This window comes from Plecotus auritus (assembly GCF_963455305.1).
Source record: "Plecotus auritus genome assembly, chromosome: 6".
NCBI classification, from domain to species: Eukaryota; Metazoa; Chordata; class Mammalia; order Chiroptera; family Vespertilionidae; genus Plecotus; species Plecotus auritus.
The window spans coordinates 103,425,457-103,449,444 of NC_137773.1; the positions used below are offsets into that span (position 1 = coordinate 103,425,457).

Consider the following 23,988-nt stretch of genomic DNA (forward strand, 5'->3'; position numbering starts at 1 on the left):
GACTTGACGAGGCATTTAGGTAATAGAAAAGGGAGCCCCCTATTCCATGGGTTCCTGGCATTTGGTAAAGGGGTATGGTCAGTGCAGGTGCCATTTCCATCCGTAAAGCAGGAGGAACAGGTGGCTTTCTCCTGTGGCAGCTTAATCGCCCATCCCTTATTCTTCCTTAGCGAGCTCCTCAGACATGCAGTGCTTCACCGTCAAGCCAGTGATGAGCCTGCCGCCCAACTACAAGGATAAACCTGTTCCGGAGCAGATCTTAAAGTAAGTGTGTTTTCTTGTGTTTTAAAACACCTGTCTCGCACCCTTTATCTAGAAGTACATCAAAACCAAAGTCTTCAATTCATTGCAGTTTAGAAGACCTTCTGTTGACTTAGTAACAGAATTCAGGCTGCTGTAACAGAATTCCATAGACTGGGAGGCTGATAAACAACAGAGATTGATTTCTCACAGTTCTGGGAGCTGGGAAGTCCAAGATCAAGGCGCTGGCACATTTGGTGTCTGGTGGGGCCTGCTTGCTGGTTCATAGATCTTCTCCATGTGTTCTCACAGGAAGGAAGGGTCAAGGGAACTGTCTGGGTCTCTCTTATAAAGGCACCAATCCCATTCATGAGGGCTCCACCGTCATGTCCTAATTACCTCCCAAAGGGCACACTAATACCATTACACTGGGGGTTGGGATTTCAACATAGGAATTTAGGGGGACAAGAACATTTCGACCATAGTAACTGTCCATTCCATTTTCAGTATAAGACAAGACCTTGGTAACACAAAGGGATGTGAGGATTTTGTTTTTTAAGCAGATGGAGGGAACTCAGGAACTTCACTCTCAGATCCTGTGCGTGCCACCCTTTGGGCCTCTAGAGCAACGTGAAACTGGGTTCCCTAGCTCTTACGCTACTCAGTGGGCTCACTGGTTGGTAGTGGCTTATTCAGCCTGCCTGGCGAGTTCCCCAGTGACTGAAGGTCTAATTCCTTCTGAGAAGCTAAAACGCTAGTAGGATGGATAGAACTGTTAGAAAACTATACGGATGAGTTTACAAACATGGCCATAAATACATACCTTTTTAAATTGTGAGCTGTGAAGTAGATTCCTAAGTAATAAACGTAAGGTGTACAGTAAAATCAAACTGCGCCGACGTCGGCCCTCACTGCAGAGACTGTTGGCTCTGAGAGCTCAGTGGGTAAGACTCGGTATGCGGAGGATGTCTCATTTCCCCAGGCTTTGTTGCAGCCAGATCACAGAGTCTTTTCTAAGAGCTATGACAATGTCATGGCTGTCTCTTTCCCAGCTACTACAGGGCCAACGAAGTGCAGCAGTTCCAATACTCGCGGCCATTCCGGAAAGGAGAAAAGGATCCAGACAATGAATTTGCTGTGAGTTCCGCCCTTTGGCCTCTAGAGAAAGGTAGAATTGACATCCAAAATAGCGGCCTTCCAGCTCACGCCGCAGAAAAGATGGCGGCCCGGGGATAGAGGCTTCGTGTGCTTATTGCCAGGACAGCAGGCTGTCATCTAAGTGGAAAACTAGACCAGGAGTCCAGAAAGGGCTCTACTCCTGGGCCTGCCACCTCTATGGCTGTGAGCAGTCACCCCTCTCTGGACCTCCAAACTTCCCATCCAGAGGGTGAGCGGGCCCAGAGAGGACCCTTGCAGCTTTTAATATCCAGAATGAGTACATTTTTAGAGAAAATATGGCCTTTTCTCTAAGGAGGCATTTGAGAATGGAATCTCATTTAATGGAACCAGGGAGTTTTTTTGTGTTTTTTTTTTTTGTTTTGTTTTTATTTTAATGTATTTTATTGATTTTTTACAGAGAGGAAGGGAGAGGGATAGAGAGCTAGAAACATCGATGAGATAGAAACATCGATCAGCTGCCTCCTGCACACCTCCTACTGGGGATGTGCCTGCAACCAAGGTACATGCCCTTGACTGGAATCGAACCTGGGACCTTTCAGTCCACAGGCCGATGCTCTATCCACTGAGCCAAACCAGTTAGGGCAGAACCAGGGAGTTTTTGCTCTTCTAAACACCCGGGAGCTAACCAACGTTTCCTCTGCTTTCCACCAGACGATGTGGATTGAAAGGACCACGTATACAACCGCGTACACCTTTCCTGGGATCCTCAAGTGGTTTGAAGTCAAGCAGATTTCAACAGTGAGTCCTTTGAAACTGGAACTCAGAAAAATATTTCTGTCTCCAAATATAATAAGAGCCTTTGTTAAATCCCCGCTCCGGTTCTCATGAGCTCGGCCAGCCTCCTCTGGCAGCTCCGTTTTCCAGAAGAAAAAGAAAAAGCATGCTTGTCTGATAGACCGCCTTTGTAAAACTGACGTTACAGCGCCCACCCGAAAGGTTGCGCACCGTGAATGCCTCTTTTATGACCACAGAGTGTTGTCTCCCCTGCCAGCACCCAGAAACATTTTTGGAATGCCTCCTTGAGTTTCCTGTCAATCACATTCTTCGCTCTCAGAACTTTTCCTCTTTCTTCTCAGCTAAGCACATCAGCAGTCATCCTAGACTCTTCCATCGTCGCCACTCCCCAAAGCTGCCTGTTTTTAATATTTGTTAAATCTGTTTTCTTTTTTTTCCAGCCCCTGTACCTTGTTTCTAGTCCCCCATTCACCTCTAGTTTGATGCCATTGAAAAAACCCTTACTTGGCCTCCCTGCTTGGGCCTTCTGAGGGCCACTTTCCTCAATGCCTCGGTGTGAATTCCATAGTGAAAACCTGATTGTGTCATTTTCATATTTAAAACCTTTCTGTGGCTCTCCAATGCCTAGAGTGTAAAGTCCATACTCCTTAGCACATTAACACCGGGTCTTTGTGACTCAGCTCTTTCACCACATCTCCGATGGAACCTACTGGAACTAACCTGCTCAGTCCATGCTATTTCAACTATCTGTGAAATTGGGGCATTTTCTCTACCCAGATGCCTTCTTGCCACTTGTAAACCTCACTCACTCCCATTCAAATTCCATATAGGCACCAGCTTCCCCGGGAAGCCATCTCTGAAACCCCCAAGCTGGCTTAGAGGTTCTTTCTCTTTGCCCATCGCCTCCTGCACTTCTCCCTAATGAGTTACTTACCATGTTCACGCGACTTGAGACCCCACTGAAATCATAAGTTCCTCCCAGCCATCAATTATATCTTAATCACTTTGTAACTGTGGTGCATAAGTAAGCATTCAAGAACTATCTCTTACACAAAACTAAATGGGTTTGCATGTCTCATACCACTGGTGTATATCATTATTCTTTAAGGATGAATATGATTTTTAGACAGAGACTCTTAGAGTCAAGTCTGGAATAGGGGGTAATTATCCATGATAATGGATAAAATGAGGAAGGAGACAATTTTTCTTAAAACCTGGTTTTGAAGACAGTTCTACAAGAAGGTCTCTCTCTGAATCTATATTACATCTTTTATTCATCCAAAATTCAGCCCGAATAGCCTACTGCATCCTACTATTTCTGACTTCTGTTAACCACAGATCCCATACTAAGGTGACTGTGTATAGTCCGAATGTCTGGCTGCCAAAGTCCTTCACCTTTGCTCATGGGAGAGGCAGGGAACCTTTCCCTAGTGAACATTTTTGGTGGTGCTTCTGTCTTGGATCAGATATCCTGTTACTCTATTGTCATTGATTTTCTCAAAAATTTCTAAGGAAGCTTTGCCTAAGAAACAATCATTATTATAGCTCCAATTTTTTCCTTCTCAAAATTTCTGTAGATGCTTTGCCTCCAAAATATAATCATTCTATAGCTCCAATATTTAAGCCACCTGTATACTTTCAAAGGAAACCTTTACAAGCTTACTTTGCAACCTATAACACCATTTCAAATAAGTGTGGTATCCTAAGAAACATAACCTTGACCAGCAAAAGCTCACTCTTCTTTGGTTGGTGGGAGTTTTATACCTTGTTAGGGGAATACTGGGGCCTTTTTCAGTCTCTGCTGTGGAGCTCACAAAGTGCCCTTCCCTTCCCATGCTCTCTGTCACAGGAGGAGATCAGTCCCCTGGAGAATGCCATCGAAACCATGGAACTCACCAATGAGAAGATCAGCAACTGTGTTCAGCAGCATGCCTGGGACCGGTCCCTCTCTGTGCATCCTCTCTCCATGCTGCTCAATGGCATCGTAGACCCGGCCGTCATGGGGGGATACTCCAACTATGAAAAGGTGGGCTGGGTCGCCCTGGCCAGTGTGGTCAGTGGTTACAGTGTCAGCCCACACACCGAAGGGTCTTGGGTTCAATTACTAGTCAAGGATACATACCTGGGTTGCAGGAGCACATTCAGGAGGCAACCAATCTCTCTCTCTCTCTCTCTCTCTCTCTCTCTCTCTCTCTCTCTCTCTTTCTCCCCCCTTTTCTCCCTCTCTTCTACTCTATCTAATAATGAATAGAAAATATATCCTTGGGTGAGGGTTAACAAAAAAAGAAAAGAGAAGGTAGGCTGAGTTCCCGGGGCCCCACAGGACTCAAAGATCTGGGTGTCTCCATGCCCCTCTGTGGCATTGTGCAGCTGATGAATTAGTTTCTTACCACTTCTCTGAGAGACTTTCACTTCCCTTTTTATATGAATGGGCAAGTGAAATTAATTAATGAAAAGCTTGTCCCCAACCTCACAGCTCCTGGAGAGCCTCAGCAACCCACCCTGGGTTAGGCTACTGCCTGGAGAAGAGTCACTGAAAGATCAGTCAGACATACCATACCGGTTGCTTCACCTGCTGTTCTCTCCCCGTCCACCTCCTCTGGGAGGTGGAAGGGTGCAGGTGGGCCGACCACTGAGGATGCTCTGGGAGTGAAGCAGCGTGTGTGGGGGAGGCAGAGCCACGCTTTGTTTAGAATTAGCCTCTAGGAATCCCACCCCGACTTGATAGGCCAGAGGATGGGTGGACAAATGTTGGCCCAGGCTCTGCAACTAAATTAGATCAACTAAGTGTTGTATCTGCTAGTTGGGGCACACGTGAAAGGAGTGCTCACCTGTGCTCCATTGCGTAGGGTTGGTGTGGCACCATTTGCAATGGAGGGGATGCATCCAGTAAGTGAAGTTCAGCTAAGGATCCAGTTGACCCTTGACTAGCACAGGTTTGAACGGTGCAGGTCCACTTACACCTAGATGTTTTCATGAAGTATAGTTGGCCCTTCATATCCCTGGCTTCCCCATCTGTGAATTCAGTCAACTGTGGATGGAAAGCAGTACTGTCACATTCCCAGATATAGCTCAAAAATACTGTTTTCCACCTGCAGTTAGTTAAATCTATGGACATGAAGGGCCCACAGTAGAATAAAAAATTTCTGAGGATTTTTGACTGTGGGGTTCAGTGTCCCTAACCCCCTCATTGTTCAAGTGTCTACTAATTAATAGAGGCAGGCTTTGTAATTGTTAGGTACATTTTTAGTGGCTAAATAATTTTGGAATCCTCTTCTTGAAAATAAACGTTTGGCTAGTATGCCCCTGTGCACTATCCTGGAGATTGACAGGTGGGGGTGGGGGGAGAGATGGACAGGAAGGGCCTGTGGACATTAAGTGGGCTGATTCTCATTCTCACCACCAGCAGTAAATTCTAGTTTGCCCTTGTTATGTTTCAGTAATAATTTTCAGTGTTATAGTGGAATTCAATAAAAAACTGGGATCCAAAATACGATCCTTTTTATACTATAACTAGGGGCCCAGTGCATGAATTCATGCAACTTGAAAGGAACTGTGGGCCGCGAGGCTGCGGTGGACCCAGGGGCAGGTCTTGGCCCATCCTCTGCACCCCTGCTTGGCCCCTCCTGCTGCAGCCCTGCTCCTGCCACTGCCACTCCCATGCACTGATGGCGCCTGCCCCACTGGCACCTAACTGTGCGGAGTGATTGGGGCCTGTGCCAGCAGCGGGTACGAGCGGCGGCTCCAGGTGCCAGCAGCAGGTGCGAGTGGGGCTGGCACCAGCAGCAGGTACAAGCGCCAGGTGGGACAGCAGCACGTGGGAGCAAAGAATTTTCAGTAACCACCAGAGGCTCTCCCCAATGACAGCCACCGGCACCCCGCCTTGGTCTGGCGCCCCTGCTTACCTGCTTCACCATCCCGCCGTGGCCACCGCCCGCCATGTTCCCCACTCTGCTGCCAATGCTGCCATGTTCCACACACGCCCGCTGGTGGTCAGCACACATCATAGCAACCGGTTGTTCGGTTGTTCCGCCATTCGGTCTGTTTGCATATTAGCCTTTTATTATATAGGATAATTTCAGTGAGTATGGTTCCTTTTAGCTATCTGATAGTAATTTTGATGTGTTTTTCCAAGTGTTAATATTTCAGAATGCCCCTAAAAATCAGATTCACATATGCCAATATCCATGAATATTTTATAACTTCATATAAAGTTTTTCCCAATGTTATTGTCTCTAATTTAAATGAAAACAAAGCAAAGGAAGGATATACAGTGTTTCAGGAACTTTGGCTTAAAATACTAGTTTATCCTTTTTTAAAAAAAATCTTTATTGTTCAGGTTATTACAGTTGTTCCTCTTTTTTTCCCCCATAGCTCCCCTCCACCCGGTTCCCACCGCACCCCATGCCCTTACACACACCCCCACTGTCCTGATCCATAGGTGTATGATTTTTGTCCAGTCTCTTCCCGTACCCCCCACACCCTTTTCCCCCCGAGGATTTTCAGTCCACTCCCTTTCTATGCCCCTGATCTAGTTTATACTTTTAATTAGTGTTTATAACTTTGTACATTTCTAAACTTAAGAAGAAGTTAAACTCTCATTGATCACCATGATCTATTGCAATCAGTCGGGGAACCCATTATTACCTATCTGACACAGGTGACCTGTTTTAAGGCAGATGGTTAACCATGGTCTGATAAGAACACAGGAGCTGTTTGCTGTAATTCACCAGCCTTTCTGCTAGAAAATTTAAGTTCAGGGCACTCTGATGTTCCCTGACTCAGGTGCTTTAGGAACTTAGTTGCATTATATTATACTAGAGGCCTGGTGCACGAATTTCTGCATAGGTGGGGTCCCTCGGCCTGGCCGGTGATCGGGGCCATCTCACCCAGTCCCGATCAGGGATGGTCAGGGGAGGTTGGCCGGCCACGGGAGGATGCCTGTGGGAGCGCACTGACCACCAGGGGGCAGCTTCTGCATTGAGTGTCTGCCCCCTGGTGGTCAGTGTACGTCATAGCTACCAGCCAATTGTCCAGTCACTTAGGCTTTGATATATATAGATATCAGAAAAATTTTTTGAACTGTCAAAAATTTAAACTGCTTGTATTTGAAGGTGGATGAAGATTTAAGCAAATACTACTTTTTCATTTATATCGACAGTCCCTCTGATTAAGAATTTAGCTAGAATGAGCTGCTGGGGAAATGTCCTTCCGAGGGCTGTGAGGAAGGAGCCCTGCCTCTCTCCTAGCTTCTGGTGATGGGCAGGCTGTCTCTGGGTTCCTTGGCTTGTAGATGACTGTCTCCTTGTTTCTCTTCACATAGTCTTTTCCCTGCGTGCATGTCTGTCTCCACGGTACCCCTTTCTAAGGTCATACCCTGAGGTGTCAGGGCATAGGATTTCCCCATGTGAATTTGGGGTGGGGGTGGGGGTTGGACAACACAGTTCAACCTATAACATCTCCCCACGAGGAGAGAGTTTGTGCATATTCTGTTGTCCACACCAAATGGGCCAACCACTTTTTTAACTGTATCCTGTAGTTTCAGGAACCCTCGACTTTGTATATAATAGGGTGGCTTTCCTAGGCATGGAGCACATGGGAGTGTTAATGAGAACACATACCTAACTGAGTTCTTTGAAGTTTGGTCTTTGAAAGCACGTTCAGAAATGAAGGTACAGGAGGAAAATATATAACTCCCAGTGTGAACACTTATTGGAAATGTTCACTACAGAATTCCGTTTTCTTTCCTAATGACTTCTGCCTTTTAGATGATCTATGTAACTCCTATATTTATAGTTTGAGTTTTATTTCCCTATTATAGGGCCTTAGCCATGGGACTATGAATTTTTATTGGTTATGTTATAGGTGATGTAATTTTGATATGTAATAAATGCATTTAACATTTTCAAAATATTCTACATCTTTGTCTCATATTGCTCTCAAAATAGCTTTTTGGATAGGTGGTTAGTGATAAAGTACAGGTATTAATCTTCAGTTAATATAGGAAAAAATTATAGTACAGCCTGTATCATGTGTTAGAGCAGAAAACCCATCAGCCACATCTCCAATCTGTTAATTTTTTGCTCTCTTCTTTATAATACCTATGTACCTAATCTAATGCATAACTTTTGATATGGTCATTTGGACTTTTCTTAGTTTTTTGGAATAGTTATTTTAAGGAATGACATTCTGGCTCTCCCTCCAGGGAGCAAGCTGGTGCCTTTCCCTTCCTCCTTCCTTTACCCTCACATCCCCCCGCCCCCCCCCCCCCCCCCCCAAAAAAAAGAATGACATTCTTCTCTGCTCCTGATTACTTGATTGGTGTGTGTGTGTGTGTGTGTGTTTATTGTTAAGAATGTACTCTTGATAGAAACTGCATGATTCCAGAAGGACCACAAAACAGCACCTGCTCTTTTGAATTGTTCACTATGGACGCAGGCTGTGCTGTTACTTAGTCGTTCCTGGTTTATGACATAGGACAGAAGGCATGTTTCAGCCTCCCAGGCCTCCCTCCCCTCCTTTGGGGCCAAATACACAGATAGGTGTGTGTTCTCATTAATACTCCCGTGTGCTCTGCTTTTAGGCTTTTTTTACAGAAAAGTACTTGCAGGAGCATCCTGAAGACCAGGAGAAGATCGAGCTGCTAAAGAGACTCATAGCGTTACAGGTATGCCCCACATACAGGGTGGTGTGTGGCTGGACAGCTCCCACTGCCCTCCGTGGGCGGCCGTAGTGCACAAGTCTAACATCTTCTCTAGGGCTCAAACCTACGGCCCACTTTTAGGGTTACTTTCCCTTTTTTAAAAAAGCACCTGTCTGTTTGTTTGGCAAAGCGACCTGGGAATAGCATCCATTAGACTGCACAGTGTTAAGAGGGGCCTTTTTAGAGATGAGACTCAAGGCCTGTGTCACCTGAGAAAGGTTGGCCTGTTTTTCTCTTCCTCACTCCTTCAGTGAACAGTGGAGAGAATGCAGCCATCCACGCCATCTAAGGCTTAAACCTATCAGTTGCTCATCCACGGAAAGGCCTGGGCTCAGATGGGTTTGCCTTGTCTGGCAGCCCTCCCCAGTTTAGGGCTTGCTTGGGTCCGTGGTGTGTACATTTCTCTGCTTTGTTGACTCAAGGCATTCAGCTCCCAAGCACGACACTGACAAGTAGCTTTCTCATTTGATATGTGCTGTGTCTGCCTGTTTACCTGTCTATCCCCAGCCCCCGTCTTTCCCCAAATCTGAATTATCCCCCTTCCAAAACCACATTGCAGTCTTTCCATGCCCTTTTTCCAGATGCCCCTGCTGACAGAGGGGATCCGCATCCATGGGGAGAAGCTGACGGAGCAGCTCAAGCCGCTGCACAACCGCTTGTCCTCTTGCTTCCGGGAACTCAAGGAGAAAGTGGAAAGGCTCTATGGGGTTATCACACTGGTAGGCTTTGTCTAAGTAGCCTTTAATCTTTCTCTGTTCTCTTACCTTTCATAGTATTGACCGGTGTTTCAGATGCCAAACGAGTCAAAGTAGCGTAGGTAGCATGAAAATATGGGGCAGGTGTGTGGGGGAGGTGGAGTGTCAGAGAAGCCATGGTCTACTGTTGATGACCTTCTACCATCCTTGTGCTACCGAGGGCTTCTCCAACCTGAACAACCCTCATAACCTTCTGGAAGGTTTGTGAAAACACAGTTGCTGGGCCACATCCCCAGGGTTTCTGATTCAATAGCTCTGGGGTGGGCCCGAGAATTTCCACTGCTAACATGCTCCCAGGTGTTGCTGATGCTGCTGGTGCAGGGCCCGCACTTTGAGAACAACTTTGTTAGAAGTTGAGGTGCCTCTGATCCCAGACACTGGTTGTTCCTATCCTGTCTAGCCCAATTCTTACAGTTTTTTCTAATGTATTTTTATTTTGATGATAAGTTTGCACTCTTAACACCTTTGAAGTGAGAAAGAATCGTGAAGGAGATTTATAATGCATGTAGCCGATTTCGTAATTTTTTGACCATTCTAACACATTTCTCACAGCTACAAATTTTTATTTTTCCTCCTGAGAAGTCGTGGGGGTGCACGTACTAACCTTTTCAGTAGTTGATTGTTTGCTTGGTCCTAGCTTCATTTATCTGCTCTTCTTAACGTGAGTTCACCTGCTCTATTTAACTGCCTTATTCCGGAACCTCCAATTTTCAGATTTTCTACCTCAAATCAAGCTCTAGATTTCTCTTCTGCACGTCTCTCTTCTCTTCCCATACCTCCATCTCCACTCCAGAGAGTCTGTTTAATCATCTCTTTCCATCATCTAAGTGTTCAATCATGAATTCCTGAAATTTGCCTCCTAACCTTCCACCAGTTAGGAGTTTTCTCCTAGGAAAATTTGTCTTCCACACAAATTCCTAGATGGCAGGCAGAGACTGTGACTTTCACCTCATGAGTTTGGTTTCGATTAGACCCAGGTCAACATTAGCGTGTACTTTTGAAATGGTGGCATGTAGGGTTCAACGTCCCACTGGAGAAATTTCTCATGAAAGTAGGTCAGTGTTTCCCTTACTCCCTGAGATTCACCAGGTTGAGTATCAGGTCGGTAGTTTCAGTCTAAAGCTTTTTTATTAGGCCAATATTCTACTTTTTTGCGGGGGCGGGGGGGAGATTTGGAGGCTGGCCAGTGGTAAACTATGTCTAATGAGACAACACTAGACCAGTACTATGATCCCAACTTACTCTTTGGCTGCATGATGTTTATAATATTCCACTTTTTTAAAGCCTGAAAGAAGCAAATCTGGAAAAGCAGACAGAGGATTTTGCTGTTTTCTTGGTGGGTGAAACATATTGGTTATTTCTCTCTCATGTGGCTGACAGCAAATTATGGTGTTTTTTTCCTAGTCTTAGAAACAAAGTAGGTTTAACATAAGTTGTGTTTATAAATAAGAATATAAGTACTTCATTATTTAACAACTGAGGCAGCACAGTCACCAACCAATCAGAATGGGGTGCCAGCCAATACAGTTGGGCACTTGCCACAGACAAACAGGGGCCTGCACTCCTTCATATGGGCTGAATTCTGGGCCAGCTAACCACAGGGGCACCTGTTCTCCAGCCACCCAACCTGACCGAGAGGAAGCAGAGCCGCACGGGGTCCATTGTGCTGCCCTACATCATGTCGTCTACGCTGCGGAGATTGTCCATCACCTCGGTGACATCCTCTGTGATTTCCACCTCTTCTAACTCATCCGATAATGCTTCCTCCAGGCCAGGATCCGACGGGTAAGGGTTTGATCTTTAATTGCCAGGAGGGGTGGAGTAACTCCTTTCCAATATTTATTTTTGGTACCAAAGTGAGACTTGGCCAATGTAGATACATAAGGGAAATAATTCAGAGTTCATGGGTTATTAGCCTTTGGGTCATTCTTATTTTCACCCTCATGAGGAATATCATTATTTACATAATGATAACAACACCTATGGAAAAACGGGGTGGGGGGGAAAGGGAACCATAATAGGATCACATCCTATCATCCAGTTAATCACATTCTGATTGATTTTTTTCACAATAACTTGTAGTTATTGCTTCATTTTTTTTATCATTTTAATTTTTAAAAATAATTTTAAAATTAAACTTATTTTATGAATAGTTAATCTAACCCCAAGATATGAAATTCCAAAGGTACAAAAAGCTTTATCATGAAACATCCCCCATGGACCCCTGCCTCCCAGCTTACCAGTGCCGCTCTGCAGGGGCAGGCTGTGTTAGCGTCCAGATTCCTGGTGCCTTTCCAGCAGCTCTCACGGGTGCACAGCAATTCCTCAACACACATTTCTCCCCACAATTCCTTATTATGTGAATGGCAGCATGTAATACTCTGTTTCCCTTGCTTTTTTTCACTTAGGAGATCTGTAAAACTATTCCATTTCAAAACATAGAGAGCCTTCTCTTTACGTTGAGCTGCAGACATGTCGTGGTATGTCTGCACTGGATACATGCCACCAGAGCCTGTTGGTGGTCATTTAGTTGATGCCGCAACTAGGAATCTTAAAAATCAGTTATTTTGTAAATATACTATAAATATATCCATATGAGAAAAATTCCCAAAGTAAAATTGCTCTGTCTTTAAACCTATGTAGTTGCAATTTCCAACATTATTTCTAAACTGACTTCCATAGAGATTATACCAATTTACAATCCCACTAGCCACATACATGCCTGGTCGGTCACCCACACCTTGCCACCAAATTGTATATTATCAGTCTTTTTAATTTTTGCCAATCTGGTAGGTGGGAAATATTTTCTTGGTATAGGGATTTTTTGTTTTGATTTATCTTGTATGAAGTTTATCATTTTGTTCATCTGTTTAGTGGCAGTTTGTGTTTTATTTTCTATGAACTGCGGTCAAATATTTTGTGTACATTTTCTGTTGGATGTTGGCCATGTCTGTGATAGGAGTTGAATGTTTCTCGTAATTGCTCCTTTGTTTTTTTAAATTTTATTTTTTAATTATAGTTTACATTCAATATTATTTTGTGTTAGTTTTAGGTGTACAGCATAGTGGTTAAATCTCCTTGTCTTTTATATATGTAATATATTTTTTTTTAATTGATTTCAGAGAAAAAGGGAGAAGGAGAAAGAGACAGAAGCATAAATGATGAGAGAGAATCATTGATCAGCTGCCTCCTGCACACCCCACACTGGGGATTGAGCCCGGGCATGTGCCCTGACCGGAAATCGAACCATAACCTCCTGGTTCATAGGTTGATGCTCAAAAATTAACCACTGAGCCACGCTGGCTGGGCAAATCTCCTTATCTTTTGACTTTGCTTCTAATGTTTTAGTTTGTTCTGATTTTTTAATTTAATCAAATATATTAATATTTGATTTTATAACTTCTGCATATTATATCATGACTGAAGGCCTTCCCTACTCTAAGACTACAAGAAACTAGTTTTAGGGTTTCACTATTAACAATTAAATCTTGATTCTTTGGAATTTAATATAAAGTGTGAGGTATAAAGCCAATGTTTTCCCCCATGCAACTACCCAGCTCTCCCTATAACATTTAGTGAGCAAGCTGTCTTTTCTCTGTTGATTTGAAATGTCAACCTTATAAAAATATCACACTCCTATATATTCTTTAGCCTATTTATGGACTTTTCCCCATTTTTTTTATCTAACTGTGTGTTTATGCACTGCTGTTATGCAGTTTTAATTACTATAGACTTAAAATATTTTTAACACCTAGTAATCCTTTTTAGAATTTACCTGGCTAGTTTTACCCATTGCTCACGTTGGGATTAACTTGCCTAGGATCCTGTTCCCCTTTTACATGCCATTTATGGACTAACTTCAGGAGGATGGGTGGCTTTGTGATACGGAGCTTTCCTTGCCAGAAACACAGAGTGCCTTTCCACATGCTCAAATTTAAAATATTTTGAAGGAGAGCATTATGATATGTTGTTTTGTTTTAAAGATATTATTTTAAAATAATATTTTTCTAATTATAAAGTTAATATATGTACATGTAGACATTTTTCAAAGTATTAGAAACTTTTAAAAGAATAAAGGCTTATAACTTTGTCACTCAGAAGTAACCACTGTTAAGTTTGAGTTGTGTAATACAGGAAAAGTCCATAGACATTGTAAGTAAGTGCAGAAGCATTGCAGGTACCGTTTTGTGACCTGCCTAAGTGAATATGTCTGATGAATACCTAATATCATTATGTATTTTAGTGTTGAAATAAGTAAAGCCAGCTGACTCACCATTTACTCATAGATCTGTAATTTCATATTAAACACACAAAAATAACCTGTCCAAATGGCTCCCTACCTGGAAATCAAATGTTTAGTATTCCAAAATTACTTATCCATCCTTTTCCTTGACATGGATAGCTCTACATAGTTACAATTATAGCGAAAATACAGTTTGGTAATTTGCTTTTCCTCTTTGTCTTTTTATTAACAGCATTTTCCATGTTGCTATGTAATTAAATATAATTTTTCATAGATATATACCATTGCATTGTACAAATGTACCTTAATTCATCCTTCTCCTACTATAGAATATTTAAGCTGTGTCATTATTTCTAAACAGATAATCATAAAAGTTTATTATAGTTAAATTTTGAAGTTGTCATTATAAGAAAAAAATAACTCAGACACTGTGGGACTGTAAATAACTATATGTAGCTGTTTAGTGGTTTAGTTAGGTTCATAATTAGGCCCTACTGAAACTCACAGCTCTTTGACTGTCGATTTTGTGACTCACAGTCTTTTACCTTTGTTCTCAGTCTCTCAAGTAAAGTAATAATTGATCCGGTAGAGTCTTGGGTGATAATCGTTTTCCTCTCTGTGACCAGTTACTGATTTTTGTTTGATTTAGCATGGTTGGTTTTAAGAATAATTAGGGTCTTTTTTGGAATTTATTTCTATGATTTTTATTAAATTAGTATAGATTTAAGATAAGTAATAGTTAGTGGTCCCCCCCTTAAATATACTAACAATTGGAAAATACCAAAAAAATCAAAAATTCAGATGTAATATTTTAAAAAATAAATTTTAAAAAGTGATTCAGAAGAGGAGAGAATAATTTGAAATAAGAAAAAGAAATGGCATTCTAGAAGCATCTCCCATTGTGGCTCCAGTGGTTCCCTAATCGAACTTCTCTGCAATGTTCTCATCCTGCCACTTCACAGAGGAAAAATCTATTTTGTAGAAAGGGCACCTAGAGTATTAAAGGGCTTAAAATGACTTAAGAAGCATATCAACCAAATACATTGAATGAATCTTGTTTGGATCCTGATTCAAACAAACCACTTACAAAAACAATTATGGGACAATCAGGGAATTTGAACATTGACTGGATGTTTGATGAAATTATTAATTTTTTAGGAATGATGATGGGGCTGTAGTTATGCTTTATAAAGATAGGGCTTGTCTTATAGAGATAGGCGCTGAAATATTTATAGATGAGATGATGTGATGTCCAAGAGTCACTTCCAGCTAATCCATGGGGGCGGGAATAGACTGAGTGTGTAAGAAACAAGGATGGCTGTAAGTGATCATTGTTGATGTATATATAGAGGTTTATTATATTATCTCCACTTTTTTATATGTTTGGAAATTTTCAAAATAAAATGTAAAAAAAATTTTATATCCTGTGATAAGTTTTTAAAAATTTAACTACTCATATTTCCTTTTTTGATTTGTAAAAGTTCTCATATATTAAAGATATTTGCCGCCGAAACCGGTTTGGCTCAGTGGATAGAGCGTCGGCCTGCGGACTGAAGGGTCCTGGGTTCGATTCCGGTCAAGGGCATGTGCCTTGGTTGCGGGCACATCCCCAGTGGGGCATGTGCAGGAGGCAGCTGATCGATGTTTCTCTCTCATCAATGTTTCTGGCTCTCTATCCCTCTCCCTTCCTCTCTGTAAAATATCAATAAAAATATATTAAAAAAAAAAAAGATATTTGCCATCAAAAATATGTATGGCAGTCCTGGCCAGGTAGCTCAGTTGGTTAGAGCATCATCCTAATACATCAAGGTTGCCAACGGGTTCGATCCCTGGTCAGGGCATATGCAGGAAGCAACCAATACTTGCATAAGTAAGTAGAACAACAAATCGATGTCTCTTTCTCTCAAATCAATTTAATAAAAATATGTATAGCAAATAGTTTTAGTTTACTAATGATGCTTTCTGCTGAACAGAAGCTTTTCATTTTTAAATACTAAGAGCTGATAGCTGTTTTATATTGTCTTATTCATACTAAAAATGTTGTGTTTTTATATAGGCTTTATTTTTTAGAGCAGTTTTAGGTTCACAGCAAGATCGAACTGAAAGTGCAGGAGTTTCCACATACACTGTCCCCACACTCAGCCCCCGCATTGTCACCAGAGTGGTGTATTTGTTCAGTTGAGGTGCCGATATTGGCACATCATTACCATCCAAAGTCCATAGTTTCCATTAGGCTTCACTCTTGGTGTTGTACATTCTGAGTTTTGGTAAATGTGTGATGACATGCGTGCACCATTGCAGAATAATTTCACTGTCCTAAAAGCCCTCTGCACTCTACCTGTGCATCCCTCCAAACTTCTTAATTTTATGAAGCAAAACCTACCAATTTTAAGTCAATTTAGGAATTATTAAATACCTATTCCAGCCCAGGCTGGGTGGCTTAGGTGGTTCGAGCATCATCCCATACACCAAAAGGTTCCCGATCAAGGCACATACCTAGGTTGTGGGTTCAGTACCTTGTTAGGGTGCATACAGGAGGCTGCTAGTCAGTGTTTCTCTCTCACATCGATGTTTCTCTGTCTCTAAGATTAGTAAACATATCCTTGGTTGAGAGCTAAAATATAAATAATTAAATACCCATTCCTAAGCTCTAAATGATACCCATCATAAATTTATATCTTTTTAAGCCTCCCCCCCCCCTTTTTTTTTTACATTTTGGCACATTTGTTCCTCTTCTCTGTCTTTCCCCCTCCTCCTTACCCCACTGTGCCATTTGAGCTTAGGTTACATACATCATACTGTAAGAACAGGCATATTATCTTGTACTAGAGGCCTGGTGCAGGAAATTTGTGCACAGGGATGTGCCTCAGCCCAGCCTGCACCCTCTCACAGTCCAGGACCCTTCACTCCTTACCGTCCGCCTGCTCACTGCTCCTTAGCACTGCCATAGAGGCAAGAGAAGCTCCTGCCACCACCGCTGTGCTTGCCAGCCGTGAGCCCAGATTCTGGCTGAGCAGCACTCCCCCTATGGGAGCACACTGACCACCAGGAGGCAGCTCCTGCATTGAGCATCTGCTCCCTGGTGGTCAGTGCGCATCATAGCAACCGGTCATTCTGTTCATTCTGCTGTAATGGTCGCTTAGGCTTTTATTATATAGATAACCACTCCTTACAGAACAGCCTGGAAATTCAGGAAACTTGACATTGACACAATACTTTAAGTGACAACCCATATTGCAGTTTTGTCAGTTTTCCAATGTCTTTTATAGCAATTTCAGGCACAGGATCCAGTCAGGATCATATATGGTATTTAGCCATGTCTCTTTGTTCTTTATTAGGGCAGTTTCCTTAGCCTTTCCTTGTCTTTCACAATATTGACATCTTTGAAGATTATGAGCCAGTTGTTTCAGGGAACCTCCCTTAACTCGGGTTTGTGTGAAGTTTCCTTATGCTTAGGATTCAGGTTATACAATTTTGTGTGATGAGTTCTTTTCCGGTATTATATCCAGAAGCACATTATGTCCTTTTTTCTCTTATTGGTGATGTTAATTGATCATATGGTTAAGGGTTTGTTCATTTTCTTTTCTGTGTGGTTACTATTCTTCCCTTTGTAAATAATAAATAATTTGTGGAGAGATATTTTGAGACTCTCCTGTTTCTCATAAAACTCTTCCACTCTATACATAGGATCTAATTATGGTTCTTAAATCAACATATACTACTGTGCTTGAAAATATATCGCTGTCATTAAAAACCATTTAAGGAATACTCAGATTATTTTGTAATAACTTTACAAGGAAGGTACTATTATTACCCCCATTTTACAGATAAGGAAAGTGAGGTATACCAAGGTTATCTGCCCAAGGTCATCCAACAAGTGAGTATAGGTAGGGTTTGAACACGGCTGTCTGACTCCAGAGCATGTGCTGTTATTTTCTACGCATAGCTGCCCATTGATCTTTTACTGTGTGACTTCTGTCTTTGCCTGTAAGTTTAATAAGACCTTCTCTTCCTGTCATAAAATTAATAGTCACTAATATTTTCTTCCTGTACTTTGGATCGTCTCAACTTCTGTACATGTTTACCATGAGAAGTTCAGTTGGCAGCTGGAAATTCAGCTTTAGAACCTGAGAGGGAGGTCACAGGTCAAGATTAGGTTAAGGAGTCATCACCCCTGGTCTTTTTGGAGTAAATTTGGATTGTTGGGTGACCAGTGTTTTGTGATATTTCCGTGTTCTCTGCTGATAGGTCGGTCCTGGAGCCACTTGTGGAGCGCAGGGCCTCGTCAGGTGCCCGAGTGGAAGATGTGCCCCTCAAAGAGGACAGTGAGAACCGGATCAGCAAGTCCAAGAGAAAAGAATGGAGCCTGAGCAAGTCCCAGGTCATTGCAGAGAAAGCGCCAGAACCTGATCTGATGGTAAAAAAAAAAGGGGGGTGGGGGGATGCAGCAGAGGTTTTCCAGAGCATTCCTGTAGCCAGGGACATCGCCATCCACCTCACAGCTCCGAGTCAGCAGACAGAAGCCTAGCCATGGCTTTCCCAGGACCCGCAGCCTGTGGCAGGGGCAGTTCTCAGCCTGTGCTAAAAAAAGCCTGTACAGAGAACCTGAGTCTCTTAAGTCAACAATAGTGTAAGATCTCGTACACTGTAAACATGTGGTTCTCGCCAGCATGTTCCATGAGTCAGTCTCAACATTGTCATTTATCTTCTTTTAACTTAAAAAATAAATAAATAAAAGGTACTTTTCCTTCCGTAAAGCCACATCAAGTGTGGCCGGACCAGCTTTCCCTGAGAATCAGGGTGGCTCATTTCCAGCCTAAATGACACAATCCAGCTGTGGTCAAAATCAAGTCCCCAGCCGGCCAGGAAACACTCTGTGGTTCAGGAATTGCCTGTTAGTGTCTCTGCCTCGTGGTGATGTGCTAAGCTTAAAATGGCTCCTGGAATTACTCCTTTAACAAGTTTCTGCTCAGCAGACAAGGCTGTTCAGCGTTGATGAGTTCAGTGGTCCACACCGTGAGAACATTTTTCTGTTTCCCCCACCCCCATGCTAGAGTCCCACCAGAAAAGCACAAAGGCCAAAGAGTCTCCAGCTGTTGGACAGTCGGCTGACACCGTTTCATGGTTCTTCACCTCCTCCATCAACACCTTTGAGCCCGCCTCCCCTCACTCCTAAAGCTACCAGGACCCTAAGTAAGTTTGGGGTTTTTTTAATATATATATTTTTTATTGATTTAAGAGAGGAAGGGAGAGGGAGAGAGAGAGAGAAACATCAATGATGAGAGAGAATCATTGATTGGCTGCCTCTTGCACGCCCCCTACTAGGGGTTGAGCCTGCAACCCGGGCATGTGCCCCTGACCTGAATCGAACCTGGGACCCTTCAGTCCACAGGCCGATGCTCTATCCACTGAGCCAAACCAGATAGGGCAGTAAGTTTTCCTGTATATAAATCCCTTATATTCATTTTACTAAGAATGGAGTATGTTTATGAATCTGGGTAATTTTTTACCAAAACAGCCACAGGTATATCTATTGTAAAGCTGGTTCAGTTCAGTGGTAATGGGTCAGTTAGACTAGTCCTTGCCAAACCAAGGAGCCCTCGGGTTGCTAGGACTCATTGAACTTTTCTTTACAGTGCTCCAAGGGGTGTCACTCCCCTTTTCCAATTATGAAAGTACTAGAGGCCTGGTGCACAAAATTCATGCACTGGGGAGGGGTGTCCCTCAGCCCAGCCTGCACCCTCTCCAATCTGGGACCCCTGCCGGTTTAGGCCAGGAGGGATCGGGCCTAAATGGGCAGTTGGACATCCCTCTCACAATCCAGGACTTCTGGCTCCCAACTGCTTGCCTGCCTGCCAGCCTGATCGCCCCTAACCACTCCCCTGCAGGCCTGGTCGCCCCCAACTGCTCTCCCCTGCAGGCCTGGTCACCCCCAACTGCCCTCCCCTGCAGGCCTGGTCCCCCCAACTGCCCTCCCCTGCTGGCCTGGTTGCCCACAACTACCCTCCCCTGCTGGCCATCTTGTGGCGGTCATCTTTGACCACATGGGGGTGGCCATCTTGAGTGAGGGCATGAGGGTCAGTTTGCATATTACCCTTTTATTATATAGGATAAATGAGGTAGAACCAGGCAGGGCCAGAGAGGATGCAAGTTCCTTATGACCTACTGAGTAGATAGCCCTGTACCTTATCTAGGGAAGGGTCCAAAGTGAGGGCAAGAAATAGACCCGTAAGCTCCTTGTGGTCAGGCTTGGGGACCTGCAGTCCACCTGACCTCAGGAGAATTCCAAAGCACCCTTAGTCAGGGGAAGCACTGCAGGGGTAAGTCGCTGTGCCAAATGGGAGACAGTGGTCAACCAAGAGCTAGGGAGAAGCTAGTGAGGTTTCTTGGAGGAAGTTGGTATCGCACCCTTTAAAGCAGGGGTCCTCAAACTTTTTAAACAGGGGGCCAGTTCACTGTCCCTCAGACCGTTGGAGGGCCAGACTATAGTTTAAAAAAAAAACTATGAACAAATTCCTATGCGCACTGCGGGCCCGGGACGAGTCGGCTGCTAAGCAGGACAGGCAGCGGCACCCGGCAGGCCAGATCAATGTCCTGGGCGGGCCGCATGTGGCCCGTGGGCCGTAGTTTGAGGACCTCTGCTTAAAGGATAAAACAGTTCCGTTAAATTTAACTCATATTTACAGGCCACCTATTATGTGACTGTTTTTAAGCACTTGGGAAACATCAGAGAACAGAGTAATACCCTCAGTCCTAGGAAATGTTTTCATCATCAGTTTAATGGTAAAAACCCTGAACAAACAGTGGAATTTTTACAGCAGAACTTCTTGTTAAGCCTTCCGGGGAATGAAGGGCACTGCCTTTGTCACTAGGGGTAAGCAGGTCTTCATTCCATCCACAGAAAGCATGGAATAGGAGCTTAGCAATGTGGCTGGTTGGTTCAGGTGTTACCACGGCAATCAGAAGTTCCATGAGATTCCTTGATGAATTCTTTCTGTCTTCATCTCCTTTGTATCCTTTCTAGGCTCCCCATCTTTGCAGACAGATGCGCAGGTGACTGCTACTGTGCCTCCTCCCCCTCCCCCTAAAAGCAGCCAGAGGAACTCCTCAGAGGTATGGGCACTGGGGCAGAGAGCACCCTCGTGGGAACACAGCCTTGGCCTTTCCAGGCTTTTTAGTGGACAAGTTTCCCATAGGACTTGTCACTGATCAAGCCTTGGTTCATTCCTGAAACCATAAAAGATAGGGCAGCTTTCAGCAGGAAGGAACGAGCGCAGGGAGGCCTTCTCATGTGATGGAAGCGAGAGCGTTTCTCTGTTCCCCACCCAGGGTAGAGCGGGGAAACAGGCAGAGTTCCGGTTTATATTTGGGAATTTACTTCTGAGTGGGTGACGGTCATTCCGGAATGGCCTCTGGTAGGGTTCCTTCATTCATTTAATAAATGTTTATTGAGCGCCCAGTACCACGTGTTGAGGGTAGAGCAGTGCTGGTGTATAAAGACTCGAGGCAAACAAGGGAGGGTAAGTCAGTCTCACTTCCCTTGCCACTTGGCAAAGGTTAGTCAGAAGCTAAAGCAGGGTGGGAAATGCAGAGGAGAAGGCAGGATTGGGAAGAAAGAGGACTCAGGTCTCCTTTCCCTTGCTCCCTCAGATTGCTCCCCCACTGCCCGTGCGAAGAGAAGCCAAAGTCCCACCCCCACCACCTCCCAAAGCTCGGAAATCCGGCGTCCCTTCTTCGGAGCCTGGACCCCAGTGAAGATCGTGTCCTCTGAAACGCACAGCGCCTTGGACAGCCGAGGCCTGAGAACTGGCCACCGGGAGGCAGTGTCCTCCTGGTGCCAGGCCCCCTGCTGCCTGCCTTTCCTGTTCTGGGCGGAGGCTCACCAGCTCATAGCTGGTTTAGTTCTTTCCTACCTTCTATCCAATCGTGCCTGAGGCCATGCGGCAGTTTTAATCCACGTGGAATTCCACAATTGACCTGTCCTGTGCGTTTCTCAAGAGAGCGAGCTCCCTCGCCATCCTTAAATTCCAGCCTCCAGCGCAGAGCCAGCGGGACCTGCTGAAGCCTGGGAAAGTTCGGTGGGGAGGTGGGAGCGACCCCAGGAACCCACTCCATGGACGCGTTTCTTGCTCTGCTGCTGCTGAACAGCTGTGCTTGTGGCGAGGAGTTTTCTCACGTGGACGTATGCCACCCCATATCACCGATTGGGAGAGACTGATATCAAGTACTTTGAAATAATCGTAACTTTCTATGTCTGCTATGTCTTTTTTGAGGAAAAGAACATTTTTTTTAATGAAGACTGGCTGCTCTCAAGTATGAATGGCTGTCGTTATTGACAAACCATGGACTCGGGTGAGCCCCGAGCTCCTGTGTCCCCCACCCGCGCCCACTTGTGTAACAGGGAAGCTGTCCGTGCCCCTCAAGGGTCCTCCCCACTCCCCACTGGTGGCCTCACTGCACAGCAGTGGTGTCTTCCTACTGTGACTCCTTCGAAATTCTTTCTTTTGCACAGTTTCTTGTCCTGTTACCTCTTCTGAGCTCAAATCACTGGATATAAGGGACTTAGAAGCCCAGGTTCAACAGTCTCTCTTCCAGCCCCCATTTGGATGGCTCGGCAGCCCCTCTCTGCAGCCTGATTTTACCCTGGAGAATACAGTGCAGTACCGCCTTTTGATTATTTATTCCTCTTGATTGTGGATTTAATTTGATTATGTGTTTATGGTACTAATGTGATTTAGGTGATCAAATGTCGCCTACACACACATCAACAGCCACACAAAATTAAAGACGTTTTGAGATAGAAGGGCCTTAAAGTCATACAAACAACCCCCTTATTTTGTAGATAAGGAAATTGAGGTTAAACACGGATAATCCTACTAGAGACTCTTACTAATAACCCAGCTTGCTAATTGAGGCCATACCCAGATTAACACTTATATGTAGAAGACAATGCTGACAGACTCTTTAACACATACCCTTAGCTAGATCAATGGAAATGGCCCAGATATTTCTATCCTACTTTGGTGTTTGTGGCCAACTAGACAACCTGTTGACTATGGATCCCCCTAGGTCAACATGTGGGGTATTTGACAGGGCCTCCTATACGTGGCAGAGTCCCCTTTTCTTGAAGACAGAGAGAATTCCACCTCCAAGAATTTGGGTTTGCTTGCCTGGTCTGTGTTTGTGTGCTTGTCTGACCACCCCTCTTTTGGGAGAGACAGACTCATTCACCACAGGGTCAGGGGAATAGACCTCTCAGATATATCCTGCGTTCCTCAAGAAATGAGTATGCATATTTTATTTTTTTAAATACATTTTTGTTCGTTTCAGAGAGGAAGGGAGAGGGGGAGAGAGAGAGAAACATCAATGATGACAGAGAATCATTGATTGGCTGTCTCCTGCATGCCCCAGACTGGGGATCGAGCCCACAACCCAGGCATGTGCCTGACCGGGAATCGAACCATGACCTCCTGGTTCATAGGTCGATGCTCAGCCACTGAGCCGCTGTGGCCAGGCATGACTATGCATATTTCAAGTGGTGGGGAAAGGGCTGGTCTTCACTCACCCACGAGAACCTACAACGTGGTGTAATGGAAAGAGCCTGGGCTTTGGAAGTAAACCCATTTGATTTCAAATCATCAAACTCCCTCAAATTATTTGAAATTTTCTGAGCCTTCATTTCCTCACCTTTCAAAAAGGGGATAACACTTGCCACACAGGATGCTGAGAGGTTCAAAGGAGATCAAATATGTGAAGTAGTAGGTACTCACCTAATGGTCCTTTCTTTTCTCTGCTCGACTGGAATAAGGTCCAGGCCTCTCTAGGAGTATTATTGATATTCTGTATTTTATAAAGATCATTTGGAATGTGAGTGCTGGTTAGTTCTGCATGTACAGTCCAGTCCCTCTCATCTTTTGGAGCCTTTTACATAATTATGACTGGAGAGACAGTGATCATAAGAACCGAAGAGGATTTTATTAGTAAGTGGAAAGGACTCAAGAAAACGAAGGGAACAGAAAGGCCATGCCGGGCTTGGGCAGAGCCTGGAGCTACTTCTGAGAAACTGCCCCGTACACTGGCTGGAGGGGACCCATATGCCTCACCCACTTTTCGTGCTGCCATTAAGATAGAGC

General features: G+C 44.2%; 1 protein-coding gene across 1 annotated transcript in view; it reads left to right on the forward strand.

The window, feature by feature from the left end:
* The window catches only part of DOCK5 (dedicator of cytokinesis 5), a 227,492-nt gene extending 204,957 nt beyond the window's left edge, over positions 1 to 22,535 (forward strand). The window contains exons 42-52 of the mRNA XM_080674976.1: positions 183 to 264; positions 1,293 to 1,377; positions 2,071 to 2,157; positions 4,004 to 4,180; positions 8,738 to 8,821; positions 9,439 to 9,576; positions 11,231 to 11,397; positions 18,104 to 18,272; positions 18,910 to 19,048; positions 20,880 to 20,968; positions 21,506 to 22,535. Coding sequence (XP_080531102.1) covers positions 183 to 264; positions 1,293 to 1,377; positions 2,071 to 2,157; positions 4,004 to 4,180; positions 8,738 to 8,821; positions 9,439 to 9,576; positions 11,231 to 11,397; positions 18,104 to 18,272; positions 18,910 to 19,048; positions 20,880 to 20,968; positions 21,506 to 21,610 — 1,322 coding nt within the window. The 3' untranslated portion in view covers positions 21,611 to 22,535. The remainder of the gene's footprint in view (positions 1 to 182; positions 265 to 1,292; positions 1,378 to 2,070; positions 2,158 to 4,003; positions 4,181 to 8,737; positions 8,822 to 9,438; positions 9,577 to 11,230; positions 11,398 to 18,103; positions 18,273 to 18,909; positions 19,049 to 20,879; positions 20,969 to 21,505) is intronic.
* The last annotated feature ends 1,453 nt before the right edge of the window (positions 22,536 to 23,988 follow it).